This window comes from Jaculus jaculus, chromosome 7 (assembly GCF_020740685.1).
Source record: "Jaculus jaculus isolate mJacJac1 chromosome 7, mJacJac1.mat.Y.cur, whole genome shotgun sequence".
NCBI classification, from domain to species: Eukaryota; Metazoa; Chordata; class Mammalia; order Rodentia; family Dipodidae; genus Jaculus; species Jaculus jaculus.
Genome location: NC_059108.1, coordinates 293,441 through 319,864, shown reverse-complemented (window position 1 = coordinate 319,864; position 26,424 = coordinate 293,441). Strand labels below are relative to the sequence as shown.

The 26,424-nt window shown below is 45.2% G+C and overlaps 1 protein-coding gene across 1 annotated transcript in view; it reads left to right on the top strand.

Annotated features, from left to right (window-relative positions):
- Ryr1 (ryanodine receptor 1) overlaps positions 1 to 26,424 on the top strand; it is a 182,468-nt gene that overhangs the window by 40,980 nt on the left and 115,064 nt on the right. The window contains exons 26-43 of the mRNA XM_045154253.1: positions 231 to 405; positions 554 to 762; positions 2,213 to 2,607; positions 5,912 to 6,044; positions 6,699 to 6,859; positions 8,006 to 8,171; positions 11,713 to 11,799; positions 11,915 to 12,141; positions 13,995 to 14,607; positions 16,175 to 16,435; positions 16,745 to 16,945; positions 17,358 to 17,469; positions 17,879 to 18,022; positions 21,800 to 22,073; positions 24,165 to 24,279; positions 24,360 to 24,492; positions 25,053 to 25,147; positions 26,087 to 26,222. Of these exons, the coding sequence (XP_045010188.1) occupies positions 231 to 405; positions 554 to 762; positions 2,213 to 2,607; positions 5,912 to 6,044; positions 6,699 to 6,859; positions 8,006 to 8,171; positions 11,713 to 11,799; positions 11,915 to 12,141; positions 13,995 to 14,607; positions 16,175 to 16,435; positions 16,745 to 16,945; positions 17,358 to 17,469; positions 17,879 to 18,022; positions 21,800 to 22,073; positions 24,165 to 24,279; positions 24,360 to 24,492; positions 25,053 to 25,147; positions 26,087 to 26,222 (3,637 nt within the window). The remainder of the gene's footprint in view (positions 1 to 230; positions 406 to 553; positions 763 to 2,212; positions 2,608 to 5,911; positions 6,045 to 6,698; positions 6,860 to 8,005; positions 8,172 to 11,712; positions 11,800 to 11,914; positions 12,142 to 13,994; positions 14,608 to 16,174; positions 16,436 to 16,744; positions 16,946 to 17,357; positions 17,470 to 17,878; positions 18,023 to 21,799; positions 22,074 to 24,164; positions 24,280 to 24,359; positions 24,493 to 25,052; positions 25,148 to 26,086; positions 26,223 to 26,424) is intronic.

Below are 26,424 nucleotides of genomic sequence, written 5' to 3'. Positions count from 1 at the left end.
CTGAGGTAGGGTCTCACTCTAGCCTAGTTGACCTGGAACTCACTCTGTATCCCCAGGCTGGCCTCAAACTCACAGTGGTCCTCCTACCTCAGGTTCCTGAGTGCTGGGACTAAAGGTGTATACTACCATGCCTGGCATTGTGCATGTATTTTCATGTGCTGCTCTACTTTCCTTTCTTCCCATTTCTCTGTGTGCCTCTGTATTATGTCTTTCCCTGGGCCTCCTCACAGGGCCAGCGCTGGCACTTGGGCAGTGAACCATTTGGGCGTCCTTGGCAGTCAGGCGATGTCGTTGGCTGCATGATTGATCTCATGGAAAACAACATTATTTTCACCCTCAATGGGGAGATCCTCATGTCCGACTCAGGCTCTGAGACAGCATTCCGGGAGATTGAGATTGGGGATGGTAAGAGTTAAGACTCCTTTACATGCCCCTCCTCTTTTTCCAACATAACATTTGAATTTGTATTTGAACCTTCTGCCTTTAGTTCTCCCCTCTCTTCCTGTGGCTGCTTTTGTCCTACACACCTACCTATTCTATCTCCTTTCTCCAGGATTTCTGCCTGTCTGCAGCCTGGGACCTGGCCAGGTGGGTCACTTGAACCTGGGCCAGGATGTGAGCTCCCTGCGGTATTTTGCCATCTGTGGTCTACAGGAAGGCTTTGAGCCATTTGCCATAAACATGCAGCGTCCAGTCACCACTTGGTTCAGCAAGAGCCTTCCCCAGTTTGAGCCTGTGCCTCTTGAGCACCCTCACTATGAGGTAAGAACTGATCCCTGTTATTATTATTATTAATTGTTATCATTTTGCAGTGCTGAGGATAAAACCAGGGTACAGTGCACACTAGAATATTTCTCCTTACTTCTTTATTTTGTCAGTACTGGGGATGGGACCCAGGGACTTACACTGTACCACTGAGCCATGTACCAAGCCCTCATTAGTAGATTCTGGGCAAGTGCTGTACCGCTGAACTATATCCTTAACCTCTAGAATAATGTCTTCTGATCTATGTCCTGCCTTCATTCTTTCCACAATTCTGTCTCTTTTTTATTTTCATAAACTACCTAGAATGGCAAGGCAGGTGTCAAGATAATGGGGTCATAGGGATGACTTTTATTATTTTATTTTATTTTATTTTGGTTTTTTGAGATAGGGTTTCACTCTAGCCCAGGCTGACCTGGAACTCACTGTGTAGTCTCAGAGCCTCAAACTCATGGTGATCCTCCTACCTCTGCCTTCTAAGTGCTGGGATCAAAGGTGTATACTACCACACCTGGCCCAGGAATGACTTTTAAAGCATATTTTATTTATTTATTTTTGCCATTTTGTATTATTTATTTTAATTTTTTTTTTTTAGTTGGCATACAGAGATTTAGGTATCATTCATTGTGGCAAAATATAACTTTAGTAAACAACAACTTTTTATGCCTTACTATGAAATGAGGTAAGGGAGACAAGAATAGCATGAGTAAATAACCACAGTGTAGTTGGATGTGGTAGCACATGCTTAAATCCCAGTACCTGGGAGGGAAGTGGAGGCAGGAAGATCAAGAGCTAAGGCCATCCTCAACTACATTGTAAATTTAAGGCCAGACTGGGTAACATGAGATTTTGTCTCAAAAAAACCAACCAACCAACCAAACAAACAAACAAAAACACCTCTCCTGGAGAGATCTCTTGGGAAGAGTAGCTGAGAAAGGTCAGAGTTTTGGAAAGGCTACCCAGGTGAATTTTTTGTTTTCATTTTGGTGCATGTGGAAATGTAATGCTACACATTATAGGTGCCTGTTTACCAGCACTAGATGGGAAAATGAACATAGATCCTCAGAAGCCTCTTATTGGTCTCTTGGTGTCACTAGGAGGAAATGTTTAATGATGTGTTTCCAGCACCCAAAGCAGTGCCTAGCACAGTAGGTGCTCTCAAACTATTTGTGGATGGATGATGTACTTATAAGGATTCATGGATGAATGTCTTGCTCTGGAGTGCAGAAGTCGATTCTGAAAGCTCCCTCAAATGCTTCCAGCATAGGACTATACTGTCACTACTGTACCCCACAGCCAAGCCATGTGCTCCATTGGGAGCCTAATCAGCCCAGAGGAGAGGATGTCTTTGGCTAGTTTTTATACAAGGGCCCAACAGTTACTCTGTGTGTAACTAGACTTAGGACCCCAGCTCACCAGCGTTGCTCAGAGATTTCTGCCTCCCCGCTAGGTGGCCCGCATGGATGGCACTGTGGATACGCCCCCGTGTCTGCGCCTGACCCACCGCACCTGGGGCTCCCAGAACAGTCTGGTAGAGATGCTGTTTCTCCGTCTGAGCCTTCCGGTCCAATTCCACCAACATTTCCGCTGCACAGCAGGAGCAACACCTCTGGCGCCCCCTGGCCTGCAGCCACCAGCGGAAGATGAAGCCCGGGCAGCAGAACCAGATCCAGATTACGAAAACCTACGCCGCTCAGCTGGGTGCTGGGGAGAGGCTGAAGTGGGCAAGGAAGGAACTGCCAAGGAGGGAGCGCCTGGGGGCAACTCCCAGGCTGGGGTGGAGGTCCAGCCGGCCAGAGCAGAAAATGAGAAGGATGCTACCACAGAGAAGAATAAGAAGAGAGGGTGAGTTGAGGTTGGGGCTGGGGTGAGGTTCTGGGGTCTGTTTTTTATTTTACTTTATTTTATTTTATTTTATTTATTTTATTTTATTTTATTTATTTTATTTTGTTTTATTTTATTTTATTTTATTTTATTTGAGAGAGAGAGAGAAAGAGGCAGAGAGTGAGAGAGAAAGAGAGAATGGGAGCACCAGGGCTTCTAGCCATTGTGAACGATCTCCAGACGCATGCGCCCCCCTCGTGCATCTGGCTTACGTGGGTCCTGGAGAATCGAACCAGTATCCTTTGGCTTTAAAGGCAAACGCCTTAACCGCTAAGCCATCTCTCCAGCGCATGGACAGTACTTTTCCTTTAGGACTCCTGTGCATTGGCAGCTGTTCCCTTAAACAACTGCACCTACTTCAAACAAATGATTGACTGGCAGAACTTCTATCATTGCGGAGAGAGAGAATGTTGCAGAATCAGTGACAAGTTGTCTTAGGCTATCCTTAGCCCCCTTAAAAGCCATTTATTGCCTGTCTCTGTGTCCGTGGGGTCTGTCTTTTGATCCCTAATTATGTACCATTAATAATTTAAGAAACTTTTAGTATATCTCAAAGTGGCCCCATGTATGCTAAGTGAAATTAACATACTGAAAGATTCTGCCTTAAGTGAACTGTATTTATTTTCCAGAGATACCCTAATTTAACCTGAGAACATAAAATTTGGGAACCCAAGACTGGGGAGATGACTAGGTCAAGTGCTTACCCTGCAAACATGAGAACCCTATAACTCCAGCACTGGGAAGGTTGAGACAACACCCTAGGATTTTCTGGTTAGCTTGTCTAGTTGAATCAGTGAGCTCTAGTTTCAGCAAGAGACCCTATCTCAAAAAATAAGGTGGAAGGCCTGGGGAGATGACTCAGCAGTAAAGGCACTTGCTTGTAAAGTCTACTAGCTACAAAAAGCTAAACAAACATGCAATTGCAGCAGCAAGAGATCTTGGTACACCCACCTATGTGCATGCAAATAATTTTTAAAAATAAGGCAGAAAGCCGGGCGTGGTGGCGTACGCCTTTAATCCCAGCACTCGGGAGGCAGAGGTACGAAGATCTCCAAGAGTTCAAGGCCACCCTGAGACTCCATGGCGAATTCCAGGTCAGCCTGAGCCAGAGTGAGACCCTACCTCGAAAAACCAAAAAAAAAAAATAAATAAATAAATAAGGCAGAAAGTAACTGAGGAAGACACCTAATGTCGATCCACACCCTCCACATACATTTACATGTGCACACATGTGAATGTGCACAGGAACATGCATATACATTCATGCATACACATACACAAAAAATTGGAAAACCCTATTGTACTGTATGGAAAACTCGACTATCTCTGAGTATCTGATGGGCTCCAAAGGGCTTCACTCCATGGACTTCATTATCCATGAATAGTAAAAGGAGCTTCAGTATTCTGGTGAACTTTACTCTCCAAATGCTTCAGTGAATATCAGGTGGGCTTCTAAACTGGGATGTGTAGCAGGCAGCTTCAGGTTCACTGAGATGAACTTCCAGACCAGGCACAGTTGTGGAGGAAGGGATATTTATTGAAGCTTACAGAACCAGGGGAAGTTTCATAATGGCAGAAGAAGCTGGCCTGCTCTAACAGGACCAGGCATAGAGAGAGAGAGAAGCACAAGCTAAAAGCCACACAACACACCACACTTCAGGAACTCCAGCTAGGCACACTTTAGACTAGCAGTCTTTGGATTGGAATCTCAACCCTACCACCACACCTTAGGGCTGGACCCTAAGATCTATCCAGTGATACTGCCTCTAGCCGGGTGGCTGCAGAACCAAACTACAAGCTAATAAAACATTGACTATATTGGGGACCATCTATTCAAACCATCACAGGATGTTTTCAGTGTATTTACCCTCCCCCAAACCCAACTAATTCCAAGGGCGATCTACTCTTCCCCTACTGTGGCAACGATTTTTATTGTGATGTAATCTTGTCTTTTGGGAAGTGTTTAGAGTATTGTTGATTACCACAATTGGGCATGAAACTTCACATGCTACACAATGAAGAATTGTCACACATAATGTCCTGTATTTCTTGCACTTGGGAGGTAGAGGCAGGAGAATCATGAGTTCAAGGCCAGCCTGGACTACATAAAAAGTTCCTACCTCAAAAGAAACAAAACAAGGCTGGAGAGATTTCTCAGTGGTTAAAGGCATGTGCTTGCAAAGCCTGATGGCCTGGGTTTGATTATCCTGTACCCACATAAAGCTAGATGCAAAAATTGGTCCATGGGGTTGGAATTAGTTTGCAGTAGCAGAAGGCCCTGGCACGATCACACACACATAAACTCTGTTTCTCAAATAAATAAAAATTTTTTTTAAAAAGAAACAAAGCAAGGGCCCAGAGAGCTGGTTCAGCAGTTAAAAGCAATTACTTACAAAGCCTGATGGCCTGAGTTTGATTCCCCAGTACCCATGTAAAGATGCACAAAGTGTTGCATGTATCTGGAGTTTATTCACAGTGAACTGGTGCACCCTTACTCCCTTCTTGTTTCTCTCAAATAAATAAAAGTATGTTTTTCTTTTAGGTGTGGTGGGGGAGAGAGAGAGAGAGAGAATTGGCATACCAGAGCCTCAGCCACATAGGCTAGAGAGGTGACTTAGCAGTTAAGGCACTTGCCTGTGAAGCCAAAGGACTGAGGTTCGGTTCTCCAGAACCTCCATAAGCCAGATGCACAAGGTGGAATGTGCATCTGCTGTTTATTTGTAGTGGCTAGAGGCCCTGGCATGCCAATTCTCTCTCCATCTGCCTCTTTCTCTGTCTCTCTCAAATAAATAAATAACAAAAATAAATAATTTTTTAAAAAAAAACCAAACAAGCAAAAGAAAGCATTACCCTTTCCTAAGTGCATTTACCACCCATCTGAGGAACACAAATGAGATATGCTGATTTAGGAGGACCACTATGTGTTCCCAAAGAGGATGTCCAACTTTCCAGATGCCATCTTCAAATGTGAGTGACCCAGCATCCACAATCACAGTACACAACACCTTCCTTAATGACTTAAGCTGAGATAGCGGTTCCTGCCTCCAGAGGAGAAGTTTCAGTTATAAGAAGCAGTGTCTAGCTGGATGTGGTGGCGCACACCAGTAGGATATTGCTGAAGGGGTGGAGGCAGGAGAATCAGGAGTTCGAGGTCTGCCTAGAAGCAGGGTCTAGTGGGAGTGATGGGGGCCATGATGGTTGTAGGGGAGAGTTGGGGCTGGGCTTGAGAGCTGGTTCTCATGACAAGTTCTTCTCCCATCTCTAGGTTCTTATTTAAAGCTAAGAAGGTTGCCATGATGACTCAACCCCCTACAACTCCGACTTTGCCTCGACTTCCTCGAGATGTGGTACCTGCAGACAACCGCGATGACCCTGAGATCATTCTCAACACCACCACGGTGTGAACTGGGAGCACTTAACTTGGTGGACCCTCAGCCTAAATAGGGAAACTCCAAAAAATTCTAAATTTAGTGTTGTCTTCCTCTTATCTGAGATATCCCATGGCATACTAGAGAGTATTGGGTTTAGCCCGGCATGGTGGTGCATGCCTTTGATCCTAGCTCTTGGGAGGCAGAGGTAGGAGGATCGCTGTGAGTTCAAGGCCACCTAGAGACTGCATCGTGAATTCCAGGTCAGCCTAGGCTAGAGCAAAACCCTACCTCAAAGAAAAAAAACAAAAGAGAGAATATTGGGTTTATGTGGGTCTAAATATTGGAGTCCCTGATCTTTATTGATTTATCCTTTGGACCTTGAAGTCCCTGAGAATTATATTTGTTTACTGCATAGATTTATTGTGCTTCTTTCCATCTTTAAGTCACGAGCTACATGGGGGTAGGGATTCAAAGGAATAGATCAGTGTGTGTATGTTGTATTTTGTGACTATGCAACCTAGAAATACATGGGTGGACATAGAAACACAAAGACATACACTTGGGGGCATCTCAAATCCAGCAATGTCTTGTTAAGACCCAAAGAATCCATGGAAATGAATTTTGAGTCCCAAGGAACCACGTCTTCCCAACTGACCTTTTGTCCCTCCTCTTTGTCTCCAGTACTATTACTCCGTGAGGATCTTTGCAGGTCAGGAGCCCAGCTGCGTGTGGGTGGGCTGGGTCACCCCTGACTATCATCAGCATGACATGAACTTCGACCTCAGCAAGGTCCGGGCAGTGACAGTGACCATGGGGGACGAACAAGGCAATGTCCATAGCAGGTGCCAGGGCAGAATGGGAGTACTTGTGGAGGTGGGAGGTCAAATGGGTAGGAGGGAACGGGAACATCATGATTACCTGGCTGAGAACCTTCTGGTACAAGAGAAAACCAGGGGCTGGAGAGATGGCTTAGCGGTTAAGCGCTTGCCTGTGAAGCCTAAGGACCCCGGTTCAAGGCTTGGTTCCCCAGGTCCCACGTTAGCCAGATGCACAAGGGGGCACACGCATCTGGAGTTCGTTTGCAGAGGCTGGAAGCCCTGGCGCGCCCATTCTCTCTCTCTCTCCCTCTCTCTTTCTCTCTGTGTCTGTCGCTCTCAAAAAAATAAATAAAAATTAAAAAAAAAAGAGAGAGAAAACCAGAGTCATGGCACCTGGCTAAGAAACTTCCCTCTTTTCTTCCTCCTCTATTCCTGTTCATTTTCTTCCAGTTGCTCCTTCTGTGACCTGTTTCTTTTCTTTTTTGTTTTTTCAAGGTAGGGTCTCACTCTAGCCCAGGCTGACCTGGAATTCACTATATAGTCTCAGGGTGGCCTTGAACTCACAGCGATCATCCTCTCTTTATCTCCTGAGTGCTGGGATTAAAGGCATGTGGCACCATGCCTGGCTATTTCTCTCTCTCTTTCTTTTTTATACTTATTTATTTGCAGACGCACACACACACACACACACACACACACACACACACACACACAGAATGGGCATGCCAGGGCCTCTGGCCACTGCAAATGAACTCTAGATGCATGCACCATTCTGTGCATCTGGCTTTATGGTGGTACTAAGGAATTGAACTGGGCTTTCAGGCTTTGTAAGAAAGCACCTAAACTGCTGAGTTAGCTCTTGAGCCATGATCTGTTTGTTTTTATTCTCCTCTTCTTTTTCTACTTCATCTTTTTCTCCTTCTGTCTCATCTGGCCCTCCTAAGTTATCTCCTTTCTCTTCTCCTCCCTTCTGTCCTCTTTCCAAGATGCCCCTAGTAGTCCCTTAGGATTCTAACTCCGGGGAACTCAGGGCCCAAGGTTTTGGTGCTTAGTCTTCAGGCAGTGGGTGTTTGGAGGTGGTGCTTCGAGGCAATGGTATTCTGGGAGCTTGGGGAAGGAGGTGTCCAAGATCCAGAGTTCCTGGGCAATGACCTCTCCTGTCTCTTCCAGCCTCAAGTGCAGCAACTGCTACATGGTGTGGGGTGGGGACTTCATAAACCCCGGACAGCAAGGCCGGATAAGCCATACAGACCTTGTCATTGGTTGTCTGGTGGACTTGGCTACTGGCTTAATGACCTTTACAGCCAATGGCAAAGAGAGCAACACCTTTTTCCAGGTGAGAACAGACCTCAGCAACAGTAACTACATTTCCCAACATCCCAGGAGGACCCTTCCTGACTATTCCTGAGCCAGACCAGGCAGAGATAGGACAGATCAGCTACTGGTCTGCCCTCTAGAGGTCCCTAAAAGACCTCCTAGTTGACCCTTCAACTAAACAGGTTCAGAATGGAGGAGACAGCCCAGCTTCGATTTTGGAGAGAAGTTTGTACATTCCCTCATGAGCTAGGTGAAACCAGTGGCCACCTTTTCACCAGTTAGCAAGCACCCTAGTATGGACCAAAATCCTAAGCTATAATTCTTCCTTTACAATATATTATTTATTATTAGTAGTAGTAGGAGTAGGAGCAATAGTAGTAGTACATATGTATTTCAAGCATACAGAAACACTGAAAGAACAGTAAATGCCCATATCCCTACCACCAAAACTACCATTAAAGTTTTACTACACTGGTTTTGTCACATATGTAGCCATCTCTCTGTCCATCAATAAATCTAAGGTGGGCTTTACAAAAACATACATTTTTCAGTTTTTTAAAAATATTTTTTATGGGACTGGAGAGATGGCTTAGTGGTTAAGGCACTTGCCTGAGACGCCTAAGGTGGCACATGTGTCTGGAGTTCACTTGCAGTAGCTAAAAGCCCTGGGGCACCCATTCTTTCTCTATCTGCCCCAAATAAATAAAAATATTTTAAAAAGACATTAAGCTGGGTGTGGTGGTGCACGCCTTTAATCCCAGAACTTGGGAGGCAGAGGTAGGACGATCGCTGTGAGTTCAAGGCCACTGTGAGAATACATAGTTAATTACAGGTCAGCTTGGACCAGAATGAGACCCTACCTCAAAAAACTGAAAAAGGGCTGGAGAGATGGCTTAGTGGTTAAGCGCTTGTGCCACTTTGTGCATTTAGCTTTATGTGGCTACTGGGGAATCAAACCTGGGTTATTAGGCTTTGCAGGTAAGTGCCTTAACTGCTAAGCCATCCCTTCAGCCCCCACCCCACCTCCCTTTTTTGAAACAAACCCAACATACTGGCCCTTTTTTATATGCAAGAGAGAGAAAGAGAGAGAGAATGAATTGGTGCTTCAGAGCCTCCAGCCACTGCAATCAAACTCCAGACACATATGCCCCCTTGTGCACGTGTGAGACTTTGCGCATTTGTGTCATTGTGTGTCTGGCGTACTTGGGACCTGGAGTATTGAATATGAGTCCTTAGACTTCACAGGCAATTACCTTAACTGCTAAGCCATCTCTCCAACCCTGTTTTAGTTTTTTAAAATAAATTTAATTTAATTTAATTTATTTATTTGCAAGCAGAGAGAGAGAGAGAGAGAGAGAGAGACAGAGAGACAGAGAGACATAGAGACAAAGAGAGAATAGGCATGGGCATGCCAGGGCCTCTAGCCATTGCAAACGAACTCCAGATGCATGTGCCCCTTTTGCATCTGGCTTACATGGGTCCTGGGGAACCATACCTGGATCCTTTGGCTTTGCAGGCAAATGCCTTAAGCCATCTTAAGCCACTGCTAAGCCATCTCTCCAGCCCTAGTTGTTTTTTCTTTTTTCTTTTTTCTTTTTTTTTTTCTGAGACAAGGTCTCATGTAGCTCAGGCTAGCCTCAAACTTGATATGTAGCTATGGATGACTTTGAACTCTTGATCCTCCCATCTCCTCCACTTCCCAACTGCCAGGATTGTTGACATGTATCACTGTACCTGGCTTGAAAAACTTTTTTTTTAATGGAGAATTTCAGAAGCATGCAAAAATGAAATAACATAATGAACCCAGGTCTCCATTACCAGCTTCAACTACCACCCACTTAGAGCCAATCTCATTTCATCTTTTCATCTACTTACCTTTCACTCCCACTGGGAAATTTTTTAAATTGCTGACATCATTTAGTTTTATCTCTTTAAAAGTTAAAGATTATTTTTAAAACACATAATCACAGTACCACTGTCACCTAAAAGAAAAAGTTTCTGTCATCAATATCCAGTCCATGTTCAGATTTCTCTCAGTTGTCTCAGAAATGTCTTCTTAAAATTTCTTTGTTTGAATCAGAATCTATTACAGCCGTATATTCTAATGGGTTGTTATATCCATTAAATATTCTCAAAAATTGGGCTGTCTCCTCTCCATTCTCTTCACTTCAACTTCTGTGTTTTCTTTGGGATGTAGTTGTTGAAGGACCCAAGCTGTTTAATGCTGTAACTTTGTGTCACAAAATGTGAGGTGACGCATGCCTTTTTATAAAAAAAATTATTTGAGAGAGAGAGAGACAGAGAATTACCATACTAGGGTCTTGTTGCAGTCAGGTTCATATTCCTGGTGGAAATCACCCAACAAAGAGCAGCTTATGGGGAAAAAAGAGGTTTATTTTGGCTTACAGGCTCAAGGGGGAAGCTCCATGATGGCAGGGGAAATGATGGCATGAGCAGAGGGTGGACATCACCCCCTAGCCAACATCAGGTGGATGACAGAAACAGGACAAGTATGCCAAACACTGGCAAGGAGAAACTGACTATAACACCAATAAGCCCGCCCACAACAATTCACTTAATTCCCAAATCTCTATCAGCTGGGAACCTAGCATTCAGAATACCTAAGTTTATGGGGGACACCTGAATCAAACCAAAACAGGCCTCAACCACTGCAATCGAACTCCAGACACTTGTGCCACCCACTGGGCATGTGCAACCTTGCACTTGCCTCACCTTTGTGCGTCTGGCTTACATGGGATCTGGAGAGATGGGTCCTAGGTTTCCCAGGCAAGTGCCTTAACCACTAAGCTACCTCTCCAGCCTGGTGCATGCCTTTAATCCCAGCACTCAGGAGGCAGAGGTTGGAGGATCACAGTGAGTTCAAGGCCACCCTGAGACTACATAGTGAATTCCAGGTCAGCCTGGACTAGAGCAAGACCCTACCTTGAAAGCCTAACCAAAAAAAAAGTGATCCCTGGACTAGCATCACCTAGGAGATTGTTAGTTCTGCAGAATCACAGACCTTCCCCACACCTGTTGAATTGTAATCTTCATTTTATTGAGATACCAGAGGATTCTTGTGCAACCAAACTTCTGGAGAGTCCTGACCTAGCAGCCCATGGTCCCTGGGGTGTCCTTCTAACACTTATCTCAGTCACTTACATTTCCTATATACTGAAGGTGCAGTTCGATTCTTGTTTGGTTCTGACATGCAGCACTTCAGATGTTTTGGTGTTTGGGGTTGGGAATTTGGAGGTGGTTTTCACTGGGAAGATCTAGAAGGAAGGCAATGAGGCACTTTGGGCTTTTGAAGAGTGTGCCTTGGAGAGAACAGAGAAAGCATTCGTGGAGGGGCCATGATTTGCAGAAAGATACTCTTGACTGGTTGCTCTGGGAAAGCTGTAGAAGGTTAATCTGGCTGGATCAGTGGTGACCAACCCAAGGGTCACCTATAGCCATTATGGATGTCTACTGCCATGTGCTTATCTGCAAAATTAATCCCAGCAGTTGAGATTGAGTCCACACTGCCTCCCTTATCTTGCCCTCTTCTCTTCCTCCAGGTCGAACCTAATACAAAGCTGTTTCCTGCTGTTTTTGTCCTGCCTACCCACCAGAATGTCATCCAGTTTGAGTTGGGGAAGCAGAAGGTAAGGGTATATATAGGGATGTTGGCAGGCTGCAGGAGGAGGTGCGAGTAGAACACCCATGCAGGGTTGAGAAGGCCATGAGGAATCCTGACTACGTGCTCTTCTGTGGCCACAGAACATCATGCCACTGTCAGCTGCCATGTTCCTGAGTGAGCGCAAGAACCCGGCCCCGCAGTGCCCACCACGGCTGGAGGTGCAGATGCTGATGCCAGTCTCCTGGAGCCGCATGCCCAACCACTTCCTGCAGGTGGAGACACGGCGTGCCGGCGAGCGGCTAGGCTGGGCAGTGCAGTGCCAGGAGCCACTGACAATGATGGCGCTTCACATCCCAGAGGAGAACAGGTCAGGGCAGGGCTTAGTGCCTCTCTCTACCATGGCCCTGGGCTCCAGACCACCCAGAAGGTTCCAGATCCACATCAGAGGACCCTGACTGAGCTTAGCCCTCTTCAGAAAGGTCATCATGAGGCCTTAGACCTATCCTGGTGAACTTCACACTCATCAAAGGAACCACAGCCCCACACAGGGACCCAAGACCCCTAATCAAAGAGCCCAGAGACTCGTAGACATTACTAAGAGAGGACTGGATATCCCCCAGGACCAGTAGACACAACACAGAGAGACTTTAGTCAACATATCCTGTGAAAATTTCAAACCCACTCCAAGAGACACACCTGGGGCTACAGATGTGTTCACGTGGATGTCAGAAATCCATTCTTCTTTTATTTTTCTCTCTGTCTGTCCCTGCCTTCCTCTTTCCTTTCTTCCTCCTCCTCCTTTTCTTTTTCTTTCTGTCTCTCTCTCCTTCTCTCAATTGAAGGCTTTCTACATACTAGACTTCTGTTGGGCTACAACCCCAGACCTTTCATAGTTTTTATTTTATGTTATGTGTTTATTTTTCAAGGTAGGGTCTCTAACTCAGGCTGACCTGGAACTTACTCTGTAGCCCTAGGCTGGCCCCAAACTTACAACAATCCTCCTACCTCTGCCTTCCAAATGCTGAGTGCTGTATTAAAGGAATGCACCACCATGCCATTTTTTAAATTAAAAAAACTTTTTTTGAGGTAGGGTCTCAGTCTAACCCAGACTGACCTGGAACTCACTCTGTAGTCCCAGGCTGGCCTTGAACTCACAGTGATCATCTTACCTCTCCCTCCCAAGTGCTGGGATTAAAGGCATGTTCCACCATGCCCCCATGCCTTTTTTTTTTTTTTTAAATTTTGAGACAGGATCTTAAAAAAATAGTTGCTTCTTTGGAGACAGACTCTCATGTAGCCCATGCTGGCCTTAAACTCAATATGTATCTGAAGCTGGCCTTGAACTCCTCATCCTCTTGCCTCCAAAGTGTTAGGATTATAACTATGCACCACTATGATGGGCCAGATCTCACTAATTTACTCACTAAATTACTTAGGCCAGCTTTGAAATCCTTCTGTAACCCAGTTCAGACCTTGACTTTGCAGTCAATATGAATACAAATATATTCATGGACATGGCCATGGGTCCCAGACCCACCCAGGAGACTTTTAATATCCCTCATTCTTTTATTTATTCATTAATTTGACAAGTAGTTCTGGGTTCCTCCCATGTGACTAGAAGCATTCTAGATTAGTGACATCAAGCCTTTGACATTCACTAAGTGACAGTCTAGTAACGCTCACATAATTCAAGTTACTCAGACTTGCTCAAGGTAAGTCAGATCTATCCCCAGAGCCCCCAGATAAACCATTTATCCATTCAACAAACACTTATTGAGCACCTGCTATGTGCTGGCTCTTGTTTTAGGTCCTGGGAATTTATCAAATAAACCAAAACAGAAAGAAATGTCCTACCCTAGTGGAGGTGACATTCTAGTGGCACTCACACATAATCAGGGTACTGGGACCTGCTAGAAGGTGCTCAAACCCACTCATGATTTCAGATATGCCCAAGGATTCCCAAATATTCTTTGGATTCTCATAAACTTTAAAGTCTCCTAGACCATTCTAGGAGTCACAGATGTATAAGGGAGGTGGTGGCCCAGGCCCATTAGGGATTTCTGGGAGCATTGAAAGACTCCTAGACCAGAACCCCTTGAAGCTCTACCCACTGGACACTGGGATTCCCTGCTACAGCCTCTAACATTCTCCTGATCATCTCTTTGCTTCCCTGTGGTCTGTGTCTCTGTCTTGTATCTGTGTTCTTCACTTCTTCCACAGGTGTATGGACATCCTGGAGCTGTCAGAACGCCTGGACTTACAATGCTTCCACTCACACACCCTCTCCCTCTACCGTGCAGTGTGTGCCCTAGGCAACAATCGTGTGGCACATGCTCTGTGCAGCCATGTGGACCAGGCACAGCTATTGCATGCACTGGAGGATGCACACCTGCCAGGTGCTTTGCGCGCAGGCTACTATGACCTCCTCATCAGCATTCACCTGGAAAGTGCCTGCCGCAGCCGTCGTTCCATGCTCTCGGAATACATTGTGCCCCTCACGCCAGAGACACGTACCATCACACTCTTCCCACCTGGAAGAAGCTCTGAAGATGGGCCCCGCCGCCATGGCCTGCCTGGTGTTGGAGTCACAACTTCCCTGAGACCTCCACACCATTTCTCACCCCCATGTTTTGTGGCTGCCCTGCCAGCTGCTGGGGTGGCAGAAGCTCCAGCTCGACTCAGCCCTGCCATCCCTCTAGAGGCCCTTCGGGATAAGGCATTGAGAATGCTGGGGGAGGCAGTGAGAGATGGCGGGCAGCATGCTCGAGACCCTGTCGGGGGCTCTGTGGAGTTCCAGTTCGTGCCTGTGCTCAAGCTTGTGTCCACTCTGCTGGTAATGGCTTCCTACTGGTTTCCTGTCCCATTCTTCTTCCACATTTTTGCATCCAACTACCCATTCATTTCTCCATTCACATATATATCCACTTTTCATTTTATTCTTCCATCACCTCCCCATCCATTATTCATTTTTTCCTTCAAGCCATTTATCTATCTTCTACTCATGTTTATTCATTTCTTTCTTCCCATTTCCCCATCCAACTATCATTCATTTATCCATCCCTCCTCTTTTTACTTTTCTATCCATCTATCCACCCATTCATTTATATATATTCTCTTCATTCCATCTATAGCTCCATTCATCCTTCTGTCCTTCTGCCCATCTACATTTCCATCCATCCACCCATTCACCTTTCAGTGTTTTTACTCATTTATCTTGCCATTTATTTACATATCAATCATCAGTTTACCTATGATGGTATTTATCTGTCCACATATCCATTTATTTTCTTCCATATAATTTTTTCACCTGTGTATTCATTTATATACCCATACACTAATCCACCCATTTCTTCACCTTCCACTTACCATTATATCCATATATATGCCTCTCCATCCATATGTTTGTGCATCTACCCATATACCCAGAAATTCATCCATCTATCACCCATTTACCCACCTGCACACCCATCTATTGTTCATCTGTCTAGCCATCCTTTATTTCATGCACTACTTTATTCATATGCACATATAAATATATCCATCCATCAATTCATCTATCCAGCTCATCCACTTCCATGACTATTTACTCATTTATATATGCATAGACTCAATTAGTTGCTCATGTATTTATCTTTTATTCATCTACCATTTCTTCATCTACCATTTCCTTTATCTCTCCATCATTTAATTCATTCATCTCCCCTTCAAATATCTGTGATTTAATCTATCAACTCACCTAGGCAGCCAACCTGTCCACCCTCCATTTGTTGGTCTTCCTCCTCACTCTTCTTTCATCTACTTTCTGTCTTTCTTTCATTCAGTTGATTAGTATCTTTTTTGTATTGGGTGAAAGTTGATGTGCGTTGGAATGTATGTAGCCTTCCATTAGGTGTAGGGCATGTACTGGACCAGAGCCACACATTTTAAAAAATTCTTAATATTTAATAACCCTATTAGAAAGAGAGAGAGAATGGGCATGCCAGGGCCTCTAGCCATTGTAAACGAACTCCAGACACATGCCCCACTTTGTTCATCTGGCTGATGTGTGTACTGGGTAATTGAACCTGGGTCCTAAGGCTTTGCAGGCTAATCCATCTCTACAGCCCACACATGTTTTGCCTTAGGAGAAAACCTTCACTTACCTGTGAAGGGAGATGGTATTTATGTCTGCTAATATGGTCTGGACCATGTGGGTGGGACACAGGTAGACTGGGGGATTTTAAGGAAGATAGACATCAAAGTGGGGATGGCATTTTTCCTGTGACAGGAGTCATAGTATCCAATGCTGGAATGGGCCTAGGCCTAGCATGAGCATGAGAAGTAGATCTGGTGAGTGAGGCTAGGCAGTGATCATGGAGGTTCTGGAGGCCACTGTGAAGGACTCAGACTTTGTTCTTCAGGTGATGGGTGTCTTTAGCGATGAGGATGTGAAACAAATATTGAAGATGATTGAACCTGAAGTCTTCACTGAGAAAGAAGATTTAGAAGAGGAGGAAGAAGAAGAGGAAGAAGAAGATGAGGAGGAGAAGGAGAAAGATGAAGAAGAAGGACAAGAGAAGGAAGATGAAGAAAAAGAGGAAGAGGAGGCAGCAGAAGGGGAGAAAGAAGAATTGGAAGAGGGACTGCTTCAGATGAAGCTGCCAGAGTCTGTGAAGTTACAGGTGAGTTGGTTCTTCCTGTGTTCTAGCATGCCTCCATCTGCTCTGGTAGAGCTTTAGTCTGGACTTTGCCCTATGGTAATCAATGGAAGCTGTGTAATGGCATAAAGCAGTGGGAGGATGTTGGTTTGGTTTGAGCTGTCTCATGTGAAGAAAAGAGGAGACAATAGAGAGTGACTTAAGGATCTAGGCCAGAGCTGATACAAGTTGTTTAGGGGCAGGCCATGGAGAGGGAAGAGAAGCAACAAAAGTTTCAAGGAGTCCCGGATGGTCTCACCACTACCCCTCTTACCACATGCCTGTTCCCAACAGATGTGCCACCTTTTGGAATATTTTTGCGACCAAGAGCTGCAGCACCGTGTGGAGTCCCTGGCAGCCTTTGCAGAGCGCTATGTGGACAAGCTTCAGGCCAACCAGCGGGGCCGCTATGGCCTCCTTATGAAAGCCTTCACCATGAGTGCAGCTGAGACTGCGCGACGTACCCGAGAATTCCGCTCCCCCCCTCAGGAACAGGTCCTCTGACCCTTGACTCCAGCTGGTCTTACTGTCTAAACCCCAACTTCAACATCCCCCAACCCTGATTCACCACTGATGGTCACCTTCAAAACCAGTGTTTGACCCTTGAACACTGTGTGTGTGTGTGTATATATGGATATATATATAATATTTAATATGTGTGTGTGTACATATGTACGCACACACACACACACACACACACACACACACACACACACACGTCTTACTTTCCTGAACTAACTAGACCTCTAAGTCACCCTCAGACTGACTTAGATCAATTACCTCAACCCCTCCTAACTCACATTTTGGATCATGTTCTTAGACAGGGACTTATACTTGGTTAGATTTTTGGTCCTTCATGCTGCTGTGAGGTCTCAAACGTTCATTCTGATCTTTGACCTTCCTCTAGATCAACATGCTATTGCACTTCAAACATGGTGCAGATGAGGAAGATTGTCCTCTCCCTGAAGAGATCAGACAGGATCTGGTGAACTTTCATCAAGACCTTCTGGCACACTGTGGTAAGGAGAAGAATTCAGAGATCCCTCACCACAAATTCTTTGGAGATCTCTTCTGAAAACTGCACAAGACTTCCTGACCTTAAAACAAAACAAAACAAAACAAAAAAACCCCAACTCTATGAAGCCAGGAGTGGTGGCACACACCTTTAATCCCAGCACTTGGCAGGCAGAGGTAGGAGAATCGCCATGAGTTCGAGGCCACCCTGATACTACCTAGTGAATTCCAGATCAGACTGAGCTAGAGTGAGACCCTACCTTGAAAAACAAAACAAAACAAACCAAAAAAACTCTATGGTTGCATGTCTGAGTGAGAAATGAACAAATGGATGAATGAATGAGGAAGGAATAATTGAGCAGATGAATCAGGGAGCATGTGAGTGACATCCTGTCTCTTCTTTACCACTTCCAGGAATCCAGCTAGAGGGGGAGGAGGAGGAGCCAGAGGAAGAGACCACCCTGGGCAGCCGCCTGATGAGCCTGTTAGAGAAAGTACGGCTAGTGAAGAAGGAGGAGAAACCTGAGGAGGAGCCAACAGATGAGGAGCCCAAACCTCGTGAGAAGTGGGGACACTGGGGCAAGGACAAGGTGGATCAGGCAGCTCTGTGCTTGGGGACTGTGTTTATAAAACAGGCCATGTGGAAGAAGAATGCAAAGAAGCTGGAAACAGGCATAAACAAGAAAGAAAGAGCTGTAGATAGGAGGGCATGAAGGTGTGGCTCAAATCTAGGAGCTTCAGAATGTGTTTGTTGACTATGTGGCAGTGTCAGCTGACAAAGCAGAGGTATACCATCAGCCTGGAATGGTGAAAGCTGTGGTAGTACTGGGGTTTCTGTATCCTCATGGCTTTCTTTTCTTTCATGGTGAGATTATTACTATGCTGAGGTATTACAAAGTCAGTTTTGATCAGTATTTGGTGACAGAATGCAAACAATGTATTAGCCACATCTAAGAAGGTCATAGTACCTGATGTTGGAGGTTTGATTCTACAGCATTCAACAAACTTCCACTGGGCCAGCTCTGGGCCAGACTCCATTAGCAGGATTGGGGAATATATAGTAAGAGGAAACTTGGAGCCCCTGCATTCCAGTTTAGAATGTTTTTTCCCAAATATAGATGTGAATATATTGATATTAGGTAACTACCCATGTTAAAAAGAACAATAAATCTGAGTGGCATGTGAGTGTCAGGTTCCAGTTCCAGGAATATAGGACTCAGACAATGCTCTTGAAATCTAACAATGAGAGGGAGGCAAAAATAGAAGGGTCAGAGTGAGTATGGTAGTGACTTTTCTCATAGTTGTGACAAAATAACCTAACACAATTAATTTAAGGAAAGAAGAAATTATTTTGCCTTACAGTTTGAGAGGGTATAGTTCTTCATAGGAAGGCATGACAGAAGGCAGCACCATGATGGTAGGATTGCCTGCTCACATCTCAGGGGACCAGGAAGCAGAGAGACTTGGGCCTGGAGTGGGTGAAACTATAACCCTCAGAGGCTACCTACCTCTAGAAACCAACTAGGCTCCATCTCCCAAAAGTTCCTCAACTTCCCAAAAAAGTGCTAACAGCTGGGAACCAAGTGGTCAAACACATGAGTCTATGAGGGACAGTTTAAATCCAAAGCATAATGGAGCTAGGAGTATAAAGACCCTGAGGGATATGCTTGGTGCATTTAGAGGCCAGTGTGGCTGGAACAGAATGAGCCAAGGAGCAAGTGGTAAAAGATAAGAGCAGGGAAGTGACAGAGACAGATTATGAGATAGGATCACGGTGAATTTGAGCTAACCTGGGCTACAGAGTGAGTTCTAGGTCAGTCAGTGCTAGAGTGAAGCCTTACCTTAAAAAAAAAATGGGGCTGGAGAGATGGCTCAGTAGTTAAGACATTTGTCTGCAAAGCCTGACAACATGGATTCAATTTCTAGTACCCACATAAAGCCAGGTGCACCAAGAAGCACATGCATCTGGCATTAATTTGCAGTGGCATGCTCATTCTCTCTGCCTCCCTTATCTCTGTGCTTCTCTGCTAGCTAATAAATAAATTAATTAATTTATAAAATAAACTTCTTAAAAAACAACAACAGTATTTTGCTAGGCATGGTGGCACATATCTGTAATCCCAACACTTGAAAAGTGAAGCCAAGAAAATTAGTAGTGAAAGGCTATTTATTTTTTTTTCGATGAAAGTCTCACTCTAGCCCAGGCTGATCTGAAGCTCACTCAGTACTCTCAGGCTGGTCTTGAACTCACACTGATCCTCCTAAATCTGCCTTTGGAGTGCTGAGATTAAAGGTATATGCCACCACACCAGTAACATAGATAATTTAAGGCCAGCTGGGGCTGCGTGAGACCCTGGATCAATGCTCCCATCAGTTTTTTATAGAATTGATGAAATTGCAACTTCTTTATGTAAACCACACAATACACCATACTAGGGATTGAACCTAGGGCCTTGTACATGCTAGACAAGCGCTCTACCACTGAGCCAATACTCTGATCCTCGTGTGTGTCTGTGTCTGTATAGAGTGTGTATGTGGTATGGTGTGTGTGATATATATGGTGTATGATGTAAGCACAGGTGTGTATAGGTGCGTATGCCCCCATGGACATGTGTGTGGAGGCCAGAGGAAAATGTCCGGTGTCCTCTTATCATTACTCATCCGCATAGTTCCTTGAGAACAGAGCTGATGTTGGTCAGTGAGCTCCATTCTCTGGTCTCCACTCTCTATGGGCTGGGGTTATAGATGTTCATGGCCTCACCCAGCTCTTTTTAATTTTTCATGAGGGGTGGGGAGAGAGGGAGAGAATTGGCATGTCAGGACTTCTAGCCATAGCAATTGAACTCCAGATGCATGTGCCACCTTGTGCTCATGTGTGACCTTGTACACATGCATCACCTTATGTGTCTGGCTTACATGGGTTCTGGAGAGTTGAACCTGGCTCCTTAGGCTTTGTAGGCAGGCGCTTTAACCACTAAGCCATCTCTCTAGCCCTCACCCAGCTTTTTATGTGGGGTCTGGGATGTTCAACTCAATGGTCTCCAGGCTGAGAGGCCCTCATGCTTAAGTGGCAAGTGCTCTTAACCAGCCACTTTTACTTTTGAGTTTTTGTTTTTGTTTTTGTGTTTTCAAGGTAGGGTCTTGCTGTATCCCAGAATGACCTGGAATTCACTATGTAGTCTCGGGCTTCAAACTCACAGTGATCCTCCTAGCTCTGCCTCACAAGTGCTGGGAACACCTGGCTGATGTTTTTAAAAAATATTTTTACTTATTTGTTTGCAAGCAGAGAGAGATAGAAGAGAGACAGAGAGAATGGGCAACCAGGGTTTCCAGCCACTCCAAACAAACTCTAGATGCATGTGTTACCGTGTGCATGTGTCGTCTGGCTTTTATGGGTACTGAGGAACCAAGTCTAGGTCCTTAGGCTTTCCAGATAAGCACCATAACCACTAAACCATCTCTCCAGCCCCTGGCTATTTTTTTTTTTTAAAGATAGAGTCTTACTCTAGCCCAGAATGACCTGGAATTAATTCTATGGCTTAAGCTGGCTTCGAACTTGTGGCCATCTTCCTACCCCAACCTACTACATGCTGAGGTTATGGGTGTGAGCCATTATTCCCAGTTTCCTTTTACTTTTTTGGGTTTTGGTTTTTTGAGGTAAGGTCTTACTCTGTAGCCCAGGATGACCTTGTATTTGCTATGTAGTCTCAGGCTGGCCTTGAACTCACAGCAATCCTTCTACCTCTGCCTCCAGAGTGCTGGGATTAAAGGCATGCACCACCACGCCAGGCTCCTTTTGCTTTTTGAGACAGTATCTCACTTAGCTGTCTCAAACTTGTGATCCTCCTGACTCAACTTTCCAGGTGCTGAGGTTGTAGGAATGCACAACCTTGACTAACTGTTGTGATTTGTACTTTCAAAGGCTCATGGTAAAGTGCTTCTGAGAGACCTCTGGGGTTTCACTGTTACATACTTTATTTTTCGTTTTGCAGTTTGGAGGGAACCATTACAGTCTGTGTCATTAGGGTGAAGAGAACAGAGAGGGGTTTGAGGATATAGCACAGAGGTGGTATGCTTGCCAAGAATGTGCAAGGATCTAAGTTTGATAGACAGAAGAAAGATAAGAGGAAAAGAGCAATGGAGGGAAGGAGAGAGGAATGGAGGAAGGGAAGGAGGGATAAGAGAGAGAAGGCTCAGGGCAATAGAAAACTTGCCTGCATCCACATGCTTCTGGAAGGAAGAGGATGGGGCAGTTAGTGACCAAGATGAGTGGTCTCCCAGGTCTAGTTCTGGGAGGCTACAGCCCCACATTACTACCAATGTTCCCTTTCCCAGAGTCCCTGCAAGAGTTGGTGTCACATACTGTGGTGCGCTGGGCCCAAGAGGACTTTGTGCAGAGCCCGGAGCTGGTGCGGGCCATGTTCAGCCTCTTGCACCGGCAGTATGATGGACTTGGGGAGCTGCTGCGGGCCTTGCCCCGGACCTACACCATCTCGGTGTCTTCAGTGGAGGACACCATGAGCCTATTGGAGTGCCTTGGCCAGATCCGCTCACTGCTCATTGTGCAGATGGGTCCCCAGGAGGAGAACCTCATGATCCAGAGCATTGGGTGAGTGTCCCCTTGTTTGGTCTGGCCTGGCTCAGTGGAGCTGCTGTACTGAGCTTCAGCAACTGCCTCCCTCACTCATGGATATAACATTCCATTGCTCCAGTGTCTAACCCCTCCTCCAGCAACCCCAGTTCAATGTGTGACTCTTAGTAGGCTAGGTGTCCTTTTTGAGCTTCAGCTTCCTCACTATAACAAAAGGAACAGCTGTGTCTACTCTGCAGAGTGGCTGTGTGCCTGTAGGAGTAATAATAAACTGGCAAGCCCAGAACAGTGTCACACACCTGTAGTCCAAGCACTCTGAAGCTTAAGGCAGGAAGATCAACACAAGTTAGAGACCAGGCTAGTCTACACAGAGAGAGAGAGAGAGACCTTGTCTCCAGTGACAATAAGAATAAGAAGAAGTTGGTCATGTTAGTATATACACCAGTTATCCTAGTACTCAGAAACTGGGACAGGAGGATCTTGAGTTTCACGCCATCCTGAGCTAGCTACATAGTGAGACTCTGTCTCAAATTAAAGAAAAACAGCAACAATAGTCATTATAGCATTGAGCACTCAATGTCAAATGTATTTCATTCAACCACACAATAAATACTTATTAAATAACTATATGTCAGGCATCCTCTAGGCACCTGGGGATACAATGGACAATGTGACAGATCTCTACCTTGGGTGACCTCAGCTTGGTTCCAAACCTCAGTTTTCTTATCTGTGAAATAATATAATCATAATTCCTACCTCCCAGGGTAGACATAAGGATGAATGAAAAGCCAGGTATAGTGGCTCATGCTTGTAATCCGAGTACCTGGGGTTGTTGTGAGTTCTAGGCCAAGGCCAGAGTGAGATTTTTTTTTTTGGCATGTGCATGTATAGTGTGTGTGTGTGTATGTTGTATGTACATGTGTGCTCAGAGAGGCCAGAGAACATTGGGTTATCATTTTAGTATTTCCTTCAGATTCTGAACCTAGAGTTACTGTTTTTAAGAGCTCCTGTGATCCTCCAGTTTCTGCTTGCCAGGCATGCGTTACCATGTTACAGGCATGTGTGGCCATGCTTAACTATTTATGTAAGTGCATGCAAATTGAACTCGGGATAAATCAGGCCATCATATGTGGGCAGCAAGCACTTTTACCTGCTGAGCCATCTTCCCAGCCCTGAGATCCTGTCTTAAAAAACAAAACAGATTGGGGAGATGGCTTAGTAATTAAAGGCACTTGGTCTACAACTGCTGACTGGAGCTCAAATTATCAGCACTCATGTAAATCCAGATGCAAGTGGTACACATGTCTCTAATCCCAACACAGCAACTGCAATGGGAGGTAGATTCAGGAAAATTCCAAAGCTTGCAGGACAGCTAGATAGTTCTTCCAACTGGCAAAAACAGTGAAAGAGACCCTATCTCAAGGAAAAAAAAAAAAAGTGGAAGGAGAGGTTGTCCTCTAACATCCAAACAGGCACATTGGAACACATGCACCCCTCCACATACATACACATGCAAGTAATAAAGCAAATAATAACAACAACAAAAACCCCAAACCAAAAAACAAGGACTGGGGAGATGGCTCACTTGGTAAAAATGCTTCCTACACAAACATGAGTATCTGAGCTTTGATCTCTAGCTCCCATGTTTAAAAAAAAAATGAATGAATGAATTCAGATCTGCAAAAGGGAATTTTGACAGGTGCAAAGTAAGAGGTCAGTAAAAAAAAAAAAGATGGGCAGTAGTTAAAGGCACTTGCTTGCAAAGTCTGCTAATTTGGGTTCAATTCCCCAACATCCAACTAAAACCAGATACATCTGGTGTTCATTTGCAGTGACAAGAAACCCTGGTGTACCCATACACACATTCAAATTTAAAAAAAAATTGCTGCTGGGCATGGTGGCACATACCATTAATCCCAGCACTCAGTAAGCTGAGGTAGGAAGATGACTGTGAGTTCCAGATCAGCCTGGGCTAGAGTGAGACCCTACCTCAAACAAAACAAAAAACAAAACAAAAAAATACATGCTGACTTTTATCATTATGGTGATATCTCCCTGGATGTGGCACCCCCAGCCTGTGCTGATCTCATACATTCCATTTGTCCACAGGAACATCATGAATAACAAAGTATTCTACCAACACCCAAACCTCATGAGGGCACTAGGCATGCATGAGACAGTCATGGAGGTCATGGTGAACGTCCTTGGGGGTGGAGAGTCCAAGGTAAGGAACCTGGCTGTGCTGGTGAGCTCAAGGGTGGGGCCAGAGAGGACAAGCACTGACCACTCTTCTTCCTGACTCAGGAGATCCGCTTTCCCAAGATGGTGACAAGTTGTTGCCGCTTCCTCTGCTACTTCTGCCGCATCAGCAGGCAGAACCAGCGTTCCATGTTTGACCATCTGAGCTACCTGCTAGAGAACAGTGGCATTGGCCTGGGTGAGAAACCCAGGAGCCTAGAGGCTGCCCCTCCCAGCCTACTTCTGGCAGCTCAGCCAGGCCTACCCCATTCATTATCTGTGTCTCAATCATTTAGTCATTCAACAAGCACTCTCTAATTCCAGCATTTGAAAGGTGGAGGTAGAAAGGTGGGAGTTTGAGGTCATCCTTGGCTTGAGTGTTTGAAACCAGCCTGGGCTTCATGAAACCCTATCTCAAAAACAAAACAAAAAAAACCAAATCAAAACAAATACATTTACTCTCAAACCACAAGTATGAATGACCCTTTAATGAACTTTGGTAGGACATACTAGTGTCTCAGACAACTCTGACCAGCCCATACTGGGCTCAGAGAGCAGAAAGGAAGACAGTCCAATCTCAGTGATAATCCAGAGGGGTCAGGACTGGAATATGTGAAATGCAGACCAGATAAGACACTTAGCCCATTCTGGAAAAAGGTGTGGTCACAGAGGGCTTCCCAGAGGATGTAGCACAGTCAGGAGTGAGGCAGGCAGTGATGTACCTCCAAAGGTTATTCTCACCACCTTTTCTCCCCACAGGCATGCAGGGCTCCACACCATTGGATGTGGCAGCTGCTTCTGTCATTGACAATAATGAGCTGGCCTTGGCATTGCAAGAGCAAGACTTGGAAAAGGTGTGCAGAGAGGAGGCCTGGCTGGGTCTGGCCGCATGGGGCTGCTGAGTCTGATCCCCTTCTGGGAGGTGATGCTGAACAGGAAAGGGGATAATTATTTTTGGCAGAGGGTGGGAAACACAGGGCTTTATGTATCTAGGCTGGCCTGGGAACTCATTATGTAGCTGAAGATAGTCTTGAATTCCTGATCTTCCTGCCTGTACCTCCCAAATGCTAGGAGTACAGGTGTGAGCCACCATGCACTGTTTGATGGTGCTGGGGATGGAGCCCAGGGCTTGGTGCATGCTAACACTCTACCAGCTGATGTACAACCTCAACAATAAAGGGGGGATAAATTGCAGGGAGAGAATAGTATCTAATGAGTGGCCTTGGACAAGTGGCAGCTTCTTCTAATCTCTGTTACCACATATCAACAATGATTATAGTAGTCAGAATTACTTTCTCATGTTGTTCTGAACATAAATGAGTTTCTCCTTGAAAGCATTTATGAACCAGTGTTCAATAATGATTAGCTGCTATTATTATTACTCATTTAACAAAAGTTCGTTGCTTGGCCACTACATGTCATGGAAATGGCAGTGTGACATTCATAATTTCTGTCCTGAAGCTGGTCATGGTGGTGCAAAGATTTAATCCTATCACTTCAGATACAGAGGCAGGAGGATTAAGAGTTCCAGGCCAGCCTGGGCTACATAGTATGAGACTCTGTCAAAAATAAAAATAAATTAACTAGTTTAAAATGGAGAAAAGTAAACAGGGAAAGGCATTATCAAGTGTCAGTTTATGTTAAGAGTAGTCAGAGAAAGCCTCATTGAGAAAATGACATTTGTGTAAAGCTTACAATGATTAGAGGGATCAGTTGGACTTGGGTGGGGAAGGGCAGAAGGGTGGTATGAATTTGACTTTGTATTGAGCCACTTAATACCAACCTTCCCCCAGGTCGTGTCATACCTGGCAGGTTGTGGCCTGCAAAGCTGCCCCATGCTCTTGGCCAAGGGGTATCCAGATATTGGCTGGAACCCCTGTGGGGGTGAGCGCTACCTGGATTTCTTACGCTTTGCTGTTTTCGTCAATGGTGAGACAAGGACTGGGGAGTTGTGGGGTCACTAGCTAAAGTCTCTCTTGGCATGATGGCCCATACCTTGAGTCTCACACCTACCCTGCCTGGGCTGAGATCCCTTAAATGGACCTGGGAGCCAACTGGGACTTGACATTACCCTTGCTGGTGTTCAGTCCTGGGTCTTGTGAGGGTCCCTGGGTGGTGGCTCATGAGTTCT